The sequence below is a fragment of the Penicillium alfredii genome (assembly GCF_028826965.1).
Source record: "Penicillium alfredii strain IBT 34128 chromosome Unknown utg000007l_segment0_segment0, whole genome shotgun sequence".
Lineage (NCBI taxonomy): Eukaryota > Fungi > Ascomycota > Eurotiomycetes > Eurotiales > Aspergillaceae > Penicillium > Penicillium alfredii.
This window is the reverse complement of record NW_026622704.1, coordinates 545,934-561,719: the sequence shown is the minus strand read 5'-3', so window position 1 is coordinate 561,719 and position 15,786 is coordinate 545,934. Positions and strand designations below refer to the sequence as shown.

Here is a 15,786-nt window from a genome sequence, read left to right as displayed (position 1 = left end):
CCTCCTGACTGTATATTCCCGGGAAGGGAAACATGCATAGACCAGCCAGAAGATGAACGGTGCTGGATGAGTGCAGCCCTAAAATAATTGACCGTAAAAATATGCTACTATTACCATGGAAGGAAGCTCCATGCTATCTACTACCAATGCTAGTATGTATCAAAGCGAGCCATATAAAGTGTAGAAGTGTAATGCAGTTGGCAATCAAATCATTGAGAAGTCGTCACATCGTAAAGCAAAAGAGATAAAAAGAGAGAGCATCAGTAGACACTTCCTCGGATACTCTGGTCTTCTCGTTGCTGAGCCTCCAGAGATAACTTTTCTTTTGAGTCTTCCTGCTGGTGGTAACCAGGCTGAGACTGATACTCGGTACTCCACTGTTTTGAAGGTGATTCCTGTGACTCGTCCCCGTCGCCGAGAATATTGGTCATCCGAGACTCAGACTGCGGGACGACCGAGGAGGGATGGTGATGGTGATGGTTGGGATATGGAAGGGCCTGAGAATGGGGGTGCGGCTGGCGGTGGTGATGATGGTGATGATGATGAAAATGATGGTGGTGAGGGAGATGATGCGAACGGGATCTCCGAGATGTTTCGGTGGGATTCGCGCTCATCTCGTCGTCGCCATCGTCTTCAAACTCCTGTGAGGGTGGCGGTGGTTGAGATTGAGGGTGCGGTACCAAAGGGGAGTGAAAATGGGACGCTGATTCAGAGCGTGGGTGTGGGAGGGCCCGAGAACCAGTTGTAGGACCGGAAGATGTGGGTGGCGGAGCATGATGATCTTGGTCATCGCCCTCATCATCGGACGGGGCAAGACTGTTGGCTCCACTCATAGAGCCGCCTCCGTCACGGCCGCCCAGGTGCAGAAGAGCAAATTTCAGACACGCAGAAGATGAGGACGAAGTGGGCGGGTGGAGGAGATAGTCTTCGCTGTCTCGGTTCAGACCATGCAGCTGAGGCCGTTTCGGATGTGATGAAGCGACGGTTGGGCGAGGATCAGTGAAATCGCGCGGCTTCGTGCGGGGACTGACGTCCCCGTCCACCGCATCGGACTGATGGTTGTTTCCTCGTTGACTGGGACAGGGAGTAGTAATCTGGGAGGAAAAGTTCCAGTTTGTTGAGCGAGGGGGTTCTTCGTTAGATTCGGGCGGAACCGAAGAGGAACGAAGAGAAGTCGGTGCAGCTGGCGCATGCTCATGGGGGAGATGATGATGACCATTGCGGTGCGCCATGCCATCAGATGGCTTGCCGAGTGGATGGCCGCTGTCATGACGCATGGATTCTACCAGGCTTGTCCGCAGCGATCGTTTTACATCGGCAGACATGCCGTGCGTGCATCCATCAGGACAGCCTCCCCATTTTCTCCTGATCGGAGCGTGTTCCGATGGCGTGATGGGGGTAGGACCCAGCCCGTTCATGGCGCGCTCGCGGTTTCGCTCAAGGTCCCTCTCCTTGCGTAAATCGGACCAGGTGCGTAGTCGGTTCTGTAGCGCATACTTGCCATTTTCTGGGTTATGCGTCAGGACCACAAACTCGCAGTGGTTGATGTTGCGGAGGTCCTCGAAGTACTCCACGCTCCAATGATACCACTTCATTAGAAAAACTCGCGCCATGAGACCGTGGGTGACAAGTATGCAAACACTCGCAAAGTCCTGTTCACCAAACAGCCGCCAGAGAGATTCGTTGAACCCGCTCACTCGGTCATAGGCATCCGCAGCAGACTCGCCATTAGGGATGCGGTAAAAGAAGTGGCCATAGTCGGCTCGTTCCATCCACATGCGTTCCATCTCTGAAGAACATGGCTGAAAGTTCCCAAAGTCTTGTTCTCGTAGTCGTGGTTCTTCGTAGACCTTGATAGTATGCCGCGGGAATGGCGAAGGAGAGGGAGTATCCGAGGTTAGTGACTCCAAAATGCCCTCGGTGGTCTCCCTCGTCCGACGGTAAGGAGAAGTAAAGAAGTGCAGAGTATCATCGGGCCGAAGCAGGTCCCGTAGTCGGCTGCCTGCCTCCTGTGCTTGACGGTGTCCTTCGGCCGTGAGCTTGACCCGATGATCGGGGATAGTCTGGTGAATTTCGCGGTTCTTGTTTCCCTCAGACTGCGCGTGGCGGACGAGAATAATCATCTAGAGAGTTATAAATTAGCGTTAGCGTCAAATCCAGGGCAGATATCTAGACAGACTTACCCGTGGTTTCCCCATGGTGGAACGTGGGGGAGGGGCACAGCAGTCGACAGCGGAATGCGATCAACCAGGACTGAGGCAGCTGGTCTGCGGTGGTTGAGGCCGATGAGGCTGCAATCCCATTTGAAGAGAAACCCAGAGGGAATGGCGAAAAGGCGAAAAGACGAAAAGAAGAAACAACCAAGAAACAAGTCGACGCCCGGAGATGCACATGGTTGCCGCACGGGCCACCGTACGGGCTTCCCTTCCTCTTCAACCACGCAACGTTGGCCGTTCAGCACGACCATGGAGTCTCTACTGGAGCTGCTAGCTCCGCATCTCGAGACGCCGACTCACGATGCCACCACATCTCGCTACCTCAATCGCCTGTCGACCCTGTCCCTCCAGACCCTCCAATCCACCGAACCCCAGTCGCTCGCGCAATCCTCCCATTCGACCCTTCTCTCCCTCCAAGCATTGTCCAACCGCTCGCACCGGGCCTTTATTACATCTGCCGATAATTTGTCTTCTCTCCGCACATCCATCCCTGGAGTAACCCGCGAGGCAGAGCAACTCCGCAATGCTCTCCCTAAGCTCGACGAGGAGACGGTTGAGTTCTCCACTAAATACAGCAAGATCACCGACAATGCGGCGTTGGAGCGGCGAAAGAAAGCCATGCAACTGGCGCGCAATGTTGACAGACTGTCCGATATTTTGGAACTCCCGAATCTGCTGTCGACAGCCGTGTCTGCCGCTTCCGCGAGCTCAGGCACCACGGGGACGACCTCTACGACCTACTCGTCTGCACTCGACCTTCATGCACATATCAAGCGACTCCAGACCTTATACCCCGATTCACCGTTAATCAAGGATGTGGCATCACAAGCGGAAGATGCGATGAAAGAGATGACAAGTAATCTGATCGTGGGACTCCGATCCCAGAACTTGCGGCTCGCAGCTGGCATGCGAACCGTCGGCTGGCTCCGACGGGTGGCCCCAGACATGGAAACTCTGCAGAGTGATGGCGCGGCCGGGTCAGGCGAAGGAGCATTGGGGGCAATCTTTTTGATCTGCCGATTGGCACACCTGGTGTCAACCCTGGAGGCATTGGAACCGCTCCGCGAGCTTGCCGACCAAGAGACGCAGCGCAGAACTGGTGGCAAGAGCAAATCCGACAACACATGGTCGGATGGTCAGCAGACGGACCGTTATCTGAAGCGGTACATTGAGATTTTCCGCGAGCAAAGCTTTGCCATTGTCTCATTATATAAGAACATCTTTACCTCCGAGCAATCGGAGTCGGAACTTGCCATTTCTGGACTACGGGGAGCAGATGCAAGTGCCAAGGCAAAATCACGCCCATCCCGTCCGGATGATCCTCTACAATGTTTGCCTTCGGCTCTGGCGACATTCCCGATGCATCTTGTGCAGCTGCTCACAGACACCATGCGCGCCTATCTGCCCAATGTTGGGGATCGAAGCTCACGAGAAAGTCTGCTCACTCAACTGCTGTACTGCGCCGCCAGCTTAGGTCGTCTGGGGGGTGACTTTGGCATGATTTTGACTGAGCTGAGTGGGGATGAGGAGGATATTGGCTATGAGTGGGAAGAGGTGATGCGCAAGCACCGGGCGTTGGCCGGACGACTAGAGCAATTGACGAGCCGAGTGGCAGCGCACTAAGACGGATATTCAAATGTTAGATATTCCCTAGGCAAAGACTTTGAAGATATTTATGATATTTAAGATATTCAAGATAATTGACGATCACGGCGCAGTGCCAAGACCCCGATCCACTGACTCCGCCTTTCCCCGACCTCTTTGTATCGGCCTCGTTTCTCCCTTGCACGGTGCATCTTCCGTTCGTTCTGATCATTGAACTGAATTCGACTTCCAAGTGTCCAGTGCTGCTCAACACATATGCGGAACCATGGCCGCACCCGCGTTGTCCACCATGATCGACCCGACCAAACAAGCGGAGTACCCGGTTGTCCTGGGAGAGCGGCTGGCCGCGAACGCAAACCCGAGTCATCTGGTCAACATCAACTACAATTACAAGACCAAGTTGGCAACTCCTCAGCAGCGCTCGACCATCACTCGCTCTGCTCAATCGCTCGACTTCTACGACCTCGCAATCACCGATCAAGCCCCGAACGCCGATCATAGCTTGAGTTATTCATACCATGGCAGCGAGGACCCGGTGGGGGAGCGAAACCTCGTGCTGGTGTTCGACGCCGACCGAAAAGTGTTTGTGTTGGAGCCGGTCTCAACCAAGCTGAACTTCAACCTCCAGTCAGCACCGGGTAAGACCGAGAAGCAGGTCCTGGAACAGTACGAGCAGCTGCGCATCTTCCATGAGGAAGACCCGACCTCGGGAGACGACCGGAATCCAGGCAGCACCAGCGAGGATGAGGGACCGGCCGACGAGAGCAACCCATATGACTTCCGGCACTTCCTCCCCAAGAGTGCCGCCAATGACAAGTCTGCGTCCAACCACACCACCCCAGAACCCCCCACCAGCACAAGCAAGGCCAACACACCCTTGGTGCCGGCCGCGAAGCCCACCCCAAAACTGCAAGCGCCGCCTCAGTCTAAGGCTCAGACGAATCCTCTACGACAGAAGAAAAAGCCTCCAGCGAAGCCTCCGGTCAACAATCCACCTCCTCCGACTCAGCCCACCGAACCGCCTCCCAGTCGCTCTCACCCGCCAGACCACGAGGAGTCTCGCTCATCGCCCTCGGATGCCGGCACAGGCACCGCATCGCAGCAGGCGAACCAATCTCCCATTTCCAATATCATTGTGGACGGAGATCTAATTATCGACATGGGCTCCCCGCCCCCATCACGGCCATCCTTCCGCGTGAACCCAGCATACTTCTCGTCCAATAACACTCCGGCCGATGAGGGTGACGATGGTGATGAGGAAATGGAAGGGTTTCGGTTACCGTCTCCTGTCGGGAAAACTGCTCAGTCTACATCAGCGCCTGCTGCTGCACCCGCTGATGGGGACAATGTGGAGGATGACGATGCCCTTGCGGCAGAAATGGAGGCTGCTTTTGAAGAGAGTGCGCGGGAAGAGGAAGCCCGGAGTCAGCAATATAGTCAGCCCGCAGCCCGCCAATACCCTAGTGACGACGAGAGCGAGGTTAGTGAGGAAGAGTAAATGGGCGTTTCTATTATATTCTTTTTTTTTGATTGCATGTACAAGCGAGGCGCTCGGATATAGATACCAATTGAAGTTTTTCAAGTGATTGCCCTGGACCGAGGAAATATTGCAAGATCGTCATGCAACAGTGGAAGCCAAGTTGTTCCGGTCCGAAAGCTCCCCGTCGCTTCATCTTCGCGTTTCTTCACCTTCGCACTTTCACCAGGGAGCCCCGAGCTACCTTTCTCTCTTTTCGAATTGTGTTCTCAGTGATTGGCTAGGGTTTGTCCTCATAATGCGATGAGAATTCCAAAAATGCTTGATTGGACTTGACAATAGCCGAATACAATACATCCCCTCCCATTCACCTACTCGCCTATTCACACCTATTGACCTATTGAGCGCGCGGGCGCGCTTCACCTATTGTTGCATTGTTGGAGGCCGATGTCGACCTGATAAGAAGTTCTACTTAAAGTAGACTTCTTTCACCTTTCCGACCCTCAACCCACTTTTTCCGCCACCACTCTCCCTCATGGAACCCTCAGCTTCTCCAGCTTCGCGCCGCCGCATTCCCGGCTTGCCCCATCCTGTGCTTGCCGCCGCACAGCAGAAATGGCTCTTCACCGACGAGGAGCTCGAGCGTACCCCGTCGCGCATGGATAAGATCGAGCGAGGAAAAGAGGACTACATTCGGCACCGGGCAGTTGAGTTCATCTGGCAGGCAAGCATGATGCTTAAGATGCCGCCGCAGACCTCGATGACGGCTACAGTGTACATGCACCGGTTCCTCATGCGGTACTCGCTCCTCGGCCAGGATCCGGCGGCGTCGGGCTTGATGCACCCCAAGGTGATTGCGGCGGTGGCCCTGTTTGTCGCATTCAAGGTGGACGAGACGGTGCGACGCATGAAGGACTTTGTGATCGCCTGCTGCCGCGTCGCCTTGAAGCAACCGGACATGATAATCGACGAGCAGTCCAAGGACTATTGGAAATGGCGCGATCTTATCCTGCAGAACGAGAGTGTCATGCTTGAATTCCTTTGCTTCGACCTGCAAATCGAATCCCCCTACCGCATCCTCTGGGACTACGCTCTTTTCCTGAACGTTCATGACAACCGACCCTTGCGCCACGCCGCATACGCCTTTCTCAACGACTCCACCTACACCGTCCTGTGTCTGCAGTTCCCTTCTCGGGTCATCGCCGCCGCAGCTCTGTACGCCGCCGCACGCCATTGTCACGTTGCATTCCCGGACGACGACGAAGGTCGGCCCTGGTGGGAGCAGATCGATGTCCGTCTCGAGGACCTGATCCGCGCCTGCAAATTCATTGTCAAGATCTATGAGCGTGTCCAGCAGAACCTGAGCAAAGGGTATCCCGACTTCGCCCTCTCAGACACCCTTCCAGAAGACCCGACACGCCTCCTTCCTAGTGGCTCCAACCCCGAGGCCAGGCAAACTCTCAGCGCGTCCAATGCACCCTCTCTCGCCACACCCGAGTCTGTCACTCCGAACGGGCGCAAGCGCTCCCGCGAGCCTGACCTCCCTCCTTCCGCCGCCCAAGTCCCAAACCAGCCGCAGCAACAACCCTCTCCTTCCAAGGCGTTGAACGGGGAGCGGTCTCCCAAACGCCAGCGAACTGTTTCGCCCGGCCCCAATGCAACGGTTCCCACCCCCGAACCATCGGGGTCTCGACCGCGCATTCCGTTGAAGGCTATGGAGTCATCCGCGCAACCTACGCCCACCAAGGACCAGAAGCTACCAGATCTCTCGGAGAATGAAAAAGAGAAATCAAGTGCAGAAGAGGGTGAGATCCCTGAGGAAACTCCCGCCGATTCGACCACTGCCTCTGTCTCTGCCTCTGCCCCTGTCCCCACGGCTTCCGATACCGTTGAGCAGGGAAAGCCCGAGCCCGAAAAGGGGAAGACCCTTACTGAGACCGGCACGGAGAACGATCAGGATGAGGGTGCAGGTAGTGAGGAGGGCGAGATTTAGCGGCGAGTCTGGTCTGAAAGAGAAAAGAAAACGAAAACGAAAAAGAAAAACAAGATGCTTTCCCAGGCTGAGAGAATCGCGATGCTGTGGAATTGTAGCATTTTACTGTGGAATTTGCAAACATGGCCATCAATGAACTTAAATGAAATTCCATACTCAGATAATCCCCCCCTTTACTACTTGCCTTTGAAAGTAAACAAAATATAAGAAGAGAAATGCCTTGAAGAGTAGAATGACCACTTCACTTAACACTCCCCCATAGAGAAGGCTACACTGTCAACTTCTCTTAATATATCCCAGCTTTCCTTTCTTTCGCATTGCATTGCTTTTCTTCTCGCCTCGAAATTAATAGATGAAACCAGACGAGCCCACTCTTAAACAAAAACCTACTCAACATCACCTAAGCCAGCCAGCTTAGCCAGTTATAGGGTGTTGGGTCTTGTGCGTCTGTTTGTGGGGGCTCGCAAGAGCTGGGGTATAGATTCCGTGGGCTCATGTCTACTTTCCATTTCTACGTATGGAGCCAAGATATTGACATGCGAAGTAGAGAAGAAATATAGATACCCTCTACGGGGTGGGCTTAATTGGATGCAATGATGCCAGGTTCTAGCACATCAGGATGAAGACCGAAACTCCCGAAAAAAGAATCAGAACCAGAAACAAAAAAAAAAAAAAAAGTCCATAACAAACGCCTTCTTGAACACCGTCTTGTAAACAATCCCACTTTTCAAATGCAGCTTTTTTTTCTTCCTTCAATATCCCTCAGTCATCACGCTCAGTCCCTGGTCCAGCAGACTGCTCGAAGCCACAAAGCTGAAGCCCCCAAAGGGGTCGGCCTCGCCACTAGCCTGGCCCGACAAGCCAGTCGACAAGGCACGGGAGCCGGAATCGGTGCAATAGGGGCCTTTGTTGCCGTGGATTGGGTCGAAATAACCGTCGATGTCCGCAGGGGCGATAGTTGGGCTGAGAGGCATGTGGGTGAAGTCGGCAGAGAAGTTCTCGGCGAGAGCGGGATCGGTGACGACAGGCTGAATCGGAGGGGTGAGGTCGCGGCGCTCGAGGGCAGCCCAGTCGATCTTGCGGAAGAAGCGGTGCTTCTTGATGGTGGTCAGGTCCTTGGGCATGTGGTAGCCGAGGCGTTTGGCGGGGTCTTTGCGCAGCAGGCGGATGAGGAGGTCTTTGGCGTCGGGGCCGAGGAAGTAAGGCAAGACGAGTTTCTGCTTCACGATCTTCTCCTGCAGCTTGGCAGTGTTGTTGGCGCGGAACGGCGGCGATCCCGTGAGCAAATCAATGCCCAGCGCACCCAGCGACCACCAGTCGCAAGCCTTGCCGTACGGCTTACCCTGAACCACCTCAGGCGCCATGTACTCGATTGTGCCGAGGGAGGAGTTGCAGCGGTCGTCGTCGCTCACTGCGATCTTGCTCAGTCCGAAGTCGGTCAGCAGAAGGTGGCCTTTGCGGTCCAGCAGGCAGTTCTCGGGCTTGAGGTCGCGATACAGCACTCCGACATTCTGGTGCAGATGTTCGAGCGCAAGTACCATCTCGGCCATGTAGAACGCCGCCGCGTCTTCGTCGAACATGCGCTCCATGGCCAGATGAGTGAAGAGTTCGCCGCCCTGCGCGTACTCCAGGATCAAATACAGCTTCTCGTGGTCCTGGAAGGCATAAAACAGCTTAACGACAAACGGGTGCCGGTTGACACTCTCCAGAATCGTGCGCTCCGTCTTGGTCTGCTCCACCAGCTTCTTGTGCACGATGAGCGAGGCCTTGCGGAACTGCTTCTGCGCATACAGCTTTCCCGTGACCACATGCCGCACCAGCAACACTGTTCCAAATGAGCCCTTGCCGAGGCAAAGCAGAGGCTCAAAATCGCCCGCAGTCATCTTCCGGCACAGCTTGTTGCGCATGTCGGCGTCAGGACCCGCTACATCTGCAGCAGTGGTCTCGGATTTCTCTTCCTCCGCATCGGCGCTAACGAAGTCATGCTCCAGGGGCACTTCGTAGCTGGTCAAAACCTCAGTATTGTCGCTGTCGGAGTTGACACTCGCATTGCTGGTTACTTCAGAGCAATGTCCATTGGACACAGCGGTCTGGCTGCCATTAAGACTCAGTGAATCGAGCTGGAGCTTCAATGCGCTCACTCCGTGGCCCACGGAGGGCTGCACCAGGGGACTGGCCCGGCTGCCAAGCGAAGTCGTGGGGCGCGATTCGGCCACGCGGGAGCTGGTTGTCGAAAAGTCCGAGTCTTCGTCACCAGAAGCCAGGGGCGTGAAGCCGCGCACGGTCGAGCGAGCCGGATCGGCCTGGGTGGCTTGCTTCTTCTTCTTCTTTCGCCGCTGCGACTTGCCGGCCAGCAGATTCGGGTTGAGCGTCGGCGGCGGAACATTTCCGGTGTTGATCATCCCCGGAACGCCCATGTGCATGTCGAGGCCATGGTGATTGGTCGAGATGTCAATTGAGGGCTGCGCACCATCGGCCTGTGGACTGAACACATCCTCAATGGAGAGGTCATCGCAAGTCCCGGATGAAGCCATGGCGATCGCTGGTAGCTTTGTGAGGAGCGATCGTGTGTGGATGGGAGGTTTAAGTAGAAGCGCCGACGGTAAGCGCTCAAAAAGTCAACTGGTCTATTGATCCCAGCCACCAGGATGACAATGTTTAAAGAACAATCGAGGGGTTGATCTCTTTATTCATAGACTCTATTGACATTCATCTCTCAATTAGCTCTCAGTTTCCTATTGTTCCCGGGGGAAATTATTTGGAGGGGTAAATGCAGAGTCTTCGTCTGACCCTCCCTTCGCCCCACCCATAATATCAGAGGAAAATGAAAAAAAAAAAGATGGAATAGACGTACTTTATTCAATTTAAGCGTGTCGTAGTCCGAATTTGTATTGTCTCGGATCCGACCAGCCTTGGATCGCTCGCGCAGGTTTACCGTCCGCCCTTCTTCAGGACGGACCCAGGACCCCTAGCCAAGTCACCTCGCCGAGCGCGAAGTCGAACGCCAAGGCGGAGGGGGAGAGCGCAGAAAGGGAAAACACGTCGGAAGTACCAGGAGGAGCCAGGTCGCGGTGCGAAAAAGTTGGAATGAGGTTGGCCTGAAAGCCAGGAAGGGAAGTCGAGGCGAGGGATAAGGGCGCAGATAGGCACATAGAGGAACAGCAGGGTCCAGGGTGGACTTAAGTTGAGTTGAGATGACCAGAAGTTTCCCACAGGGAGAGCAATGAAGGAAGGCTGGAAATTCAAAGAAAATCGTCACTTAGCAAATCCGGGGCGCGACTAATCCCAATTCGGTAATCATGTGATCCTCTCGAGGGTTGAGAAGATCGCGGTTACTAATCATTGCTGCCTGAGGTTCTACATCCACGTAGACAGAGTCGCGGCAAAAGATCCACGCTTCTGAAAGTGAACAAGTGCATTTGCCGAGGTATTTTCCATCTAGGGGTCTAAAGGTGTCGGCTGGGTTTTACTCTATTTAAGCTGGAGACAAAAAAACTGCAGGGGCATAGGTAAGCAAAGCAATATGTGATTGGCCTGCATACTGCAGATCCGTCGAGGCAGAAAGTATTCTCTGTAGGTTATTTCCTAAGAGACCCTTCTAAATGCCTGTAACCAAAATGCTTGTAATGGCGGATCCTGCTGGGCAAGCACGCTTATCTTGCATTAAGCCCCCACGGGATAAATGAAAGCGTTGGAGCATTCCAGCTCTGTCCTTTTTCCATCCTCCACACCCCTCAAGCTAATCACTGACACTATGCACCATCGTCTACGGCCCAAAGTGTCAAGTTGCAACCCAACCTCTGAAAATGCCATCGGCTTCTCTTGACACCTTCTTCCAGCCCTTGACAACGTTTTTCTGGGACCAATTCGAAGCGGCTCCTTTCCTGACATTTCTGATCCTCGCTCTTATCCACATAGTCTCAATTCCTGTTGCTATGTCGCTGTTGATACGGTTCTGCCGCCTGAGCGGTTCCCACGGTCCCAGTTCGGGGCTGCGGTGCCGCTCATGTGGAAGCATTGACATTACTGATGCGGGGCCAACGACTATCTTCGAGGGACAAGACGGATTAATTCTTGGGGGTTTGAGGCCACTCAAACTAGGGTGGTGGGTCTAAGAGCGTTATCTGATCAAACGGGATAAACGATGTACCTAAAGAGGGCTTCAGGGCCGGGCACTCCATTTGGGTATAGTAGAGAATTTTGAATAATGAGGCCTAGAAAGAAAAAATACTTGAGTGAGAACAGCAATTATATGGGGAAGCTTCTTTCTTGTTCAAAGATGCGCTTCTCTGCCCTCATCATCGGCCTCCTCATAAGCCTATCCCTCCTCTCGACCAGCGCAGCCCTACCCACCACAGCCGACAAAAAACGATGCCACGGAATTCGTCGTAACACACGCGGCATCCGACTAGCATCTGCTATGTTTATTTTCAAGGTGCCTTGAAAGTAGTTCAAGTTTCAATTGGAATAGCTGTACAGTAACCCAACCCTACTTGAAGCATGAAAAAAGGCACCACGCAGTCCTGTCCTGCATATCCTGCAAATTTCAGCTGCCTGCTATCACCGCCGCGGAACATCATGGTTCTTGAAAAACTCCTGCGATCGAGTAATCTCAACGCCAGATCGCTGAACAAATGCCAGGGCACTGGGCTTCTCCACGAGGACCGTGACGCGCTCGTTACCAAAGTCCACCGTCACAATGCGAGCCACAAACGTCGCCAGCGCCTCGACAGTCTGGAACGAGGTCTCCTCGACTTTCTGTTATATCAAGTTAGCAACCAACCTACTTAAATGCAACAACAGCGCTTTAATCGAGGGAAGAAAGAAGAAACAAACCTCTGCCACAGCCCGCGTCATAGTCTGATAGGTATCAACCACAGTCGACCCCCAAGCCAGCTGTCCCGGACCCTTAAACTCAAGCGAGATAACCACAGCCTGCTTCTCAACGCGCTCATGCGAGTTGACGCCGAGGATGCAGTAGCAGCGAATCCCGTCGATGCGGAACTCCTCCTCCAAAACAACAGGGCACCGCACCGCCGAGTCAATCGCCTCCGCTTCCGCAGAGCGAGCCCGCTGGTGATACCCCCACACAGTGACACAGCGATAAAGCAGCCCGCCATCAGCGCGCAGTAGCGCCTTGGGCAGGTGCAGCTCAACCTCGCACTGGCCGTAGTCCGCAGCAATGGGAGCCGAGTTAACCCAAGCAGCACCAGCACCAGTACTAGCACCAGAGAAGCTAGACCGCGGACTCTGGTGGGTATGAGCCATCCGCCGCACCCCAGCAGCCGTCTCATCCAGCAACCCCAGCCCACAATTCGCAACAATAGCAGCGGTCACGCGCGGATCCTCGCCCAGCGCACTGGCGCGCATATCCTCGCGCCGCGTGCCCTCCACGCTGATGATGCGCTGGAGCGCGTGCTGCTGCTGCAGCGCCATGTTGCGGACGTCGCTCTCGAGGCGCCGGAACAGCTTGCCGTAGTCCAGCGAGAGCGACACGTCATCGGCGGCCGCCGCCGCCACGGCGGACGAGTACGAGAGCTTGAGGGTTGCGGTGCAGGGCTGCTTTTTCTCTGGGCGGTGCCATGGATCTGGGGCGGCGGGGAGCGGGAGCTCGATGCTGCCAAGGCGGACGCTGTCGAGGACGGCGGGGCGGGAGGGGATGTGGAGGTCTAGGAGTTTGTCGGCCATGGTGATCTGTGTGGACCAGAGAATAAAAATCCACCGGAAAAATTGTACGTTGTTGACACTGATTGCAAGAGGTCCACGATGCAGCTCTGACGTAGATGGGGATAACTAGTGACCACCGAGTCTGTTCTCGATGTACAGCATGTAACACGGATCTTCGGCCAAGAATGATATTCAATCTTTTCCTGCGATGGCAATCAAGTGCGCTCCCAATTGACGATCATGACTTCCAATGGTGGGAAATGGCGAAGACAAGCTCGGGAAGTTTTTTGGCGGGGCAGATCATGAGATATGCGCTCTACTCAGCCCCACCCAAGCTATCCGTGGACCACTGTTCACTGTTCTACATTCTACATTCTACCGCAATGCCACGGAGAAATAGCTACCATGTCCCATTTGTCTCTGCATCCGGTATCTGTACAGCCAGGAAGAAGAACGCCATAAGTCAGAAAACCGAGCAAAGCTGTTCAAGTGGCAGAAACACATGCTGTCGAGGTTGCAAACTGTTCATGGGGCTCAACTCAGTGCTCTTCCACTTAACGCCGAAACGGGAACCCTAGAGATGAAAAGCAGTACCGAAGAACCGAAGAATCGAAGAAATTGTGCAAGCTGTGCAGTCTTTAGAAGAAAAGAAAAACCCGGCCAGTGAAGAAATGCTGAAATGAACCCTCGGCAGATGAAAAGATATCATGGCACCATAAAACCAGTGAGACGTCGCGGGTATTTGGAGTAGAGAAAAAGAAATCAAATCAATGGCCTGCTGCAACGTGCAATGGGCGAAGAAACAAAGCATGAATGAAGATGTCCGGGTCGCAGGTTTACCAGTAGCGAGGACGGTCGTAAGCCATGTAGTCACCTCGAGGAGGGGAGCGGGGACGACCATACGACCGGGCGGCCGCGAGGTAGGGGTCATCGTAGTGACGAGGAGGGGGGTGGGGGCCGGGTATCATACGGGTCGTCATAGGGACGACGCGGGGGGGGGGATAATCCTCGATACGAGGCCGTGGGGGAGTCCGGCGTCCATAGTCCGCTCGGTCATAGTAGTCCCGGCGCAGGGGAAGGGGAGACCGTTCACGGTAGTGATTCCGGGGGCTGTAGCCACGAGGCATCCTGCGGTCGTAGTCGTCCATGGGAGGATAGGGCCGACGCGGGGAACGGGCCCGGTGGGCATCCCGGTAACGGTCATCATAGCTCTGGATCTGGAAAATAATGAGACGGGGATTCTCCAATGGGTCCGGCAAACAGCGAGGTTATATCCTTACATCCGCAATGCAGGTCACCCGCGAGCCTTTGAACTCCCGCTGGTCGAGTTTCTCCACGGCCGACTTCAGGTCGGCGGCGGTCTCGAATTCCACAAACCTTGTTCAGATGTCAATTGAATTCCACAAAGCAAGTCCTGGTGGCAGAGGTCCGACGGAAACCTACCCTTTACCCAGTTCACGGCCGGTTTCAGAGTAAACTACGTCCAGTCCAGACTGACGGGCAAAATCTTTGAGGTCCTAGATAATGTGTGGTGAGTCCAGGTCCAGGGAAACAATGAGGTATCCAGAAACTCCAGATCAAGGGCAAAGGGGGGGGGAGGTCCAAGTCCAGTCCAAGGGCTGTATCCAAAATGGCCAGTCATTTGCTATATCTCCCCAGTCTCTGCAAAGTCCACAAAAGGGTTTGCCGGACTAGCGGGAGGGGCAGCGTAAAGCGCAGATCAATGGCTCCAACAATCAAAACCAAAGATCTTGCAAAAGACGCGTTGGAAGGCATGGATAGTTCAAGGACAGTGGTGGCCAAGGACAATAGAATCCAGAGCATCCAGGAGGGGATGTGCGTGGGCTGCTAACCTGCCAACTGGTATCAGGAAGTCCAGAAATTTGCATCCGGAACATGGTACGACGCGGGCGAGGGGCAAGAGAGCGATCCATGGGACCAGGAGTGAAATTCTCCTTGCGTCGTGGACCCCGAGCAAACTGCACAGTAAGCCGCTCGCCTTTGAAGTCGCTGCCATCTGTGGGGAGCGAGGTTGATAAGCGAAAAGTTGATTGTCAAGGTAGGGTTAGGACATACGGAAAGCTAGGTCACACAACCAGAGCATCAGCAAACGAGCATTTAAATAACTGAAAAGGGAGGTATTGCTTACCAGGAACAATATCCCGGGCATCCAGTGCATCCTCGTATTCAATGAAGCCAAAGCCATTCATCAGCTTGATCTCGGTGATTTTGCCAGATCCATGGCTGCCGAAATGTTCCTCGATATCCTGTTTGGTTGCTGTGAGGGCATAATCCAATATTGTTAGCTCATCAATATCCCGGGGCTGTGATGCAATGACAGGGTATATCCAAGGTATCGGTTGCCCCACGGCTGTCTTTTGAAATACAGCTGCTTTGAGGGTAATAGGCCAATGATTGATTTTTCTTGTTTTCGTCTTTTCCTAACAAAAAGAGAAGAATCAAACAAGCAGGCAACCGAGGGCCCATATCCAGGTGTGAGGGGATGGTTGGAGGCGGTCGGACACCAACATACCGTTGCGGGGAAGGTTCCCGAGATAAAGTCTGGTCGACGAGACTTCAGTCATGGTCACGGTCAAGACCACAGCTTAAGGAAACAAATAAAGGAAAATGATTAGGGAGGGAGAAAAGAAGAAGAAGAAAAGAATGGTTCAAAAAGACAAGGCGAGACCCGGACACGAACCGCAAGCGCCTGAGTCCAGGACAGCTACGGGCGCCTGTGAGAGTCCGCGACAGGGCGCTTAATCCCCCAGATGACCGAGTCAGCTAAATCAGGGTAGGCTCAGGCATGCAAGAAGCAAGAAAAAAAT

The 15,786-nt window shown here is 54.2% G+C and overlaps 8 protein-coding genes across 8 annotated transcripts; 3 read left to right on the top strand and 5 right to left on the bottom strand.

Annotated features, from left to right (window-relative positions):
* Nucleotides 1-260: 260 nt before the first annotated feature.
* Nucleotides 261-2,198, bottom strand: NUU61_004893 (acid phosphatase DET1; the record flags this gene model as incomplete). The annotated part of the gene is made up of 2 exons (XM_056655475.1): nt 261-2,123; nt 2,184-2,198. 2 exons carry the CDS (start codon nt 2,196-2,198, stop codon nt 261-263), a joined length of 1,878 nt encoding a protein of 625 aa, XP_056511088.1.
* A 267-nt stretch (nt 2,199-2,465) lies between these two features.
* NUU61_004892 (Dor1-like family protein) lies at nt 2,466-3,839 on the top strand (the record flags this gene model as incomplete). Its single annotated transcript, XM_056655474.1, has 1 exon — nt 2,466-3,839. One exon carries the CDS (start codon nt 2,466-2,468, stop codon nt 3,837-3,839), a length of 1,374 nt encoding a protein of 457 aa, XP_056511087.1.
* A 247-nt stretch (nt 3,840-4,086) lies between these two features.
* Nucleotides 4,087-5,319, top strand: NUU61_004891 (ELL-associated factor; the record flags this gene model as incomplete). Its single annotated transcript, XM_056655473.1, has 1 exon — nt 4,087-5,319. One exon carries the CDS (start codon nt 4,087-4,089, stop codon nt 5,317-5,319), a length of 1,233 nt encoding a protein of 410 aa, XP_056511086.1.
* Nucleotides 5,320-5,833: 514 nt separating this feature from the next.
* Nucleotides 5,834-7,291, top strand: NUU61_004890 (uncharacterized protein; the record flags this gene model as incomplete). Its single annotated transcript, XM_056655472.1, has 1 exon — nt 5,834-7,291. The coding sequence occupies one exon, from the start codon at nt 5,834-5,836 to the stop codon at nt 7,289-7,291; it is 1,458 nt and encodes a 485-aa protein (XP_056511085.1).
* Nucleotides 7,292-8,043: 752 nt separating this feature from the next.
* On the bottom strand, nt 8,044-9,825 carry NUU61_004889 (AGC family serine/threonine-protein kinase; the record flags this gene model as incomplete). The annotated part of the gene is made up of 1 exon (XM_056655471.1): nt 8,044-9,825. One exon carries the CDS (start codon nt 9,823-9,825, stop codon nt 8,044-8,046), a length of 1,782 nt encoding a protein of 593 aa, XP_056511084.1.
* A 414-nt stretch (nt 9,826-10,239) lies between these two features.
* NUU61_004888 (uncharacterized protein) lies at nt 10,240-10,443 on the bottom strand (the record flags this gene model as incomplete). The annotated part of the gene is made up of 1 exon (XM_056655470.1): nt 10,240-10,443. The coding sequence occupies one exon, from the start codon at nt 10,441-10,443 to the stop codon at nt 10,240-10,242; it is 204 nt and encodes a 67-aa protein (XP_056511083.1).
* A 1,408-nt stretch (nt 10,444-11,851) lies between these two features.
* NUU61_004887 (dihydroneopterin aldolase) lies at nt 11,852-12,979 on the bottom strand (the record flags this gene model as incomplete). Its single annotated transcript, XM_056655469.1, has 2 exons — nt 11,852-12,049; nt 12,128-12,979. The coding sequence occupies 2 exons, from the start codon at nt 12,977-12,979 to the stop codon at nt 11,852-11,854; spliced, it is 1,050 nt and encodes a 349-aa protein (XP_056511082.1).
* An 815-nt stretch (nt 12,980-13,794) lies between these two features.
* On the bottom strand, nt 13,795-15,543 carry NUU61_004886 (uncharacterized protein; the record flags this gene model as incomplete). The annotated part of the gene is made up of 7 exons (XM_056655468.1): nt 13,795-14,175; nt 14,239-14,335; nt 14,402-14,475; nt 14,812-14,975; nt 15,035-15,040; nt 15,108-15,236; nt 15,492-15,543. The coding sequence occupies 7 exons, from the start codon at nt 15,541-15,543 to the stop codon at nt 13,795-13,797; spliced, it is 903 nt and encodes a 300-aa protein (XP_056511081.1).
* Between the last annotated feature and the right edge of the window lie 243 nt (nt 15,544-15,786).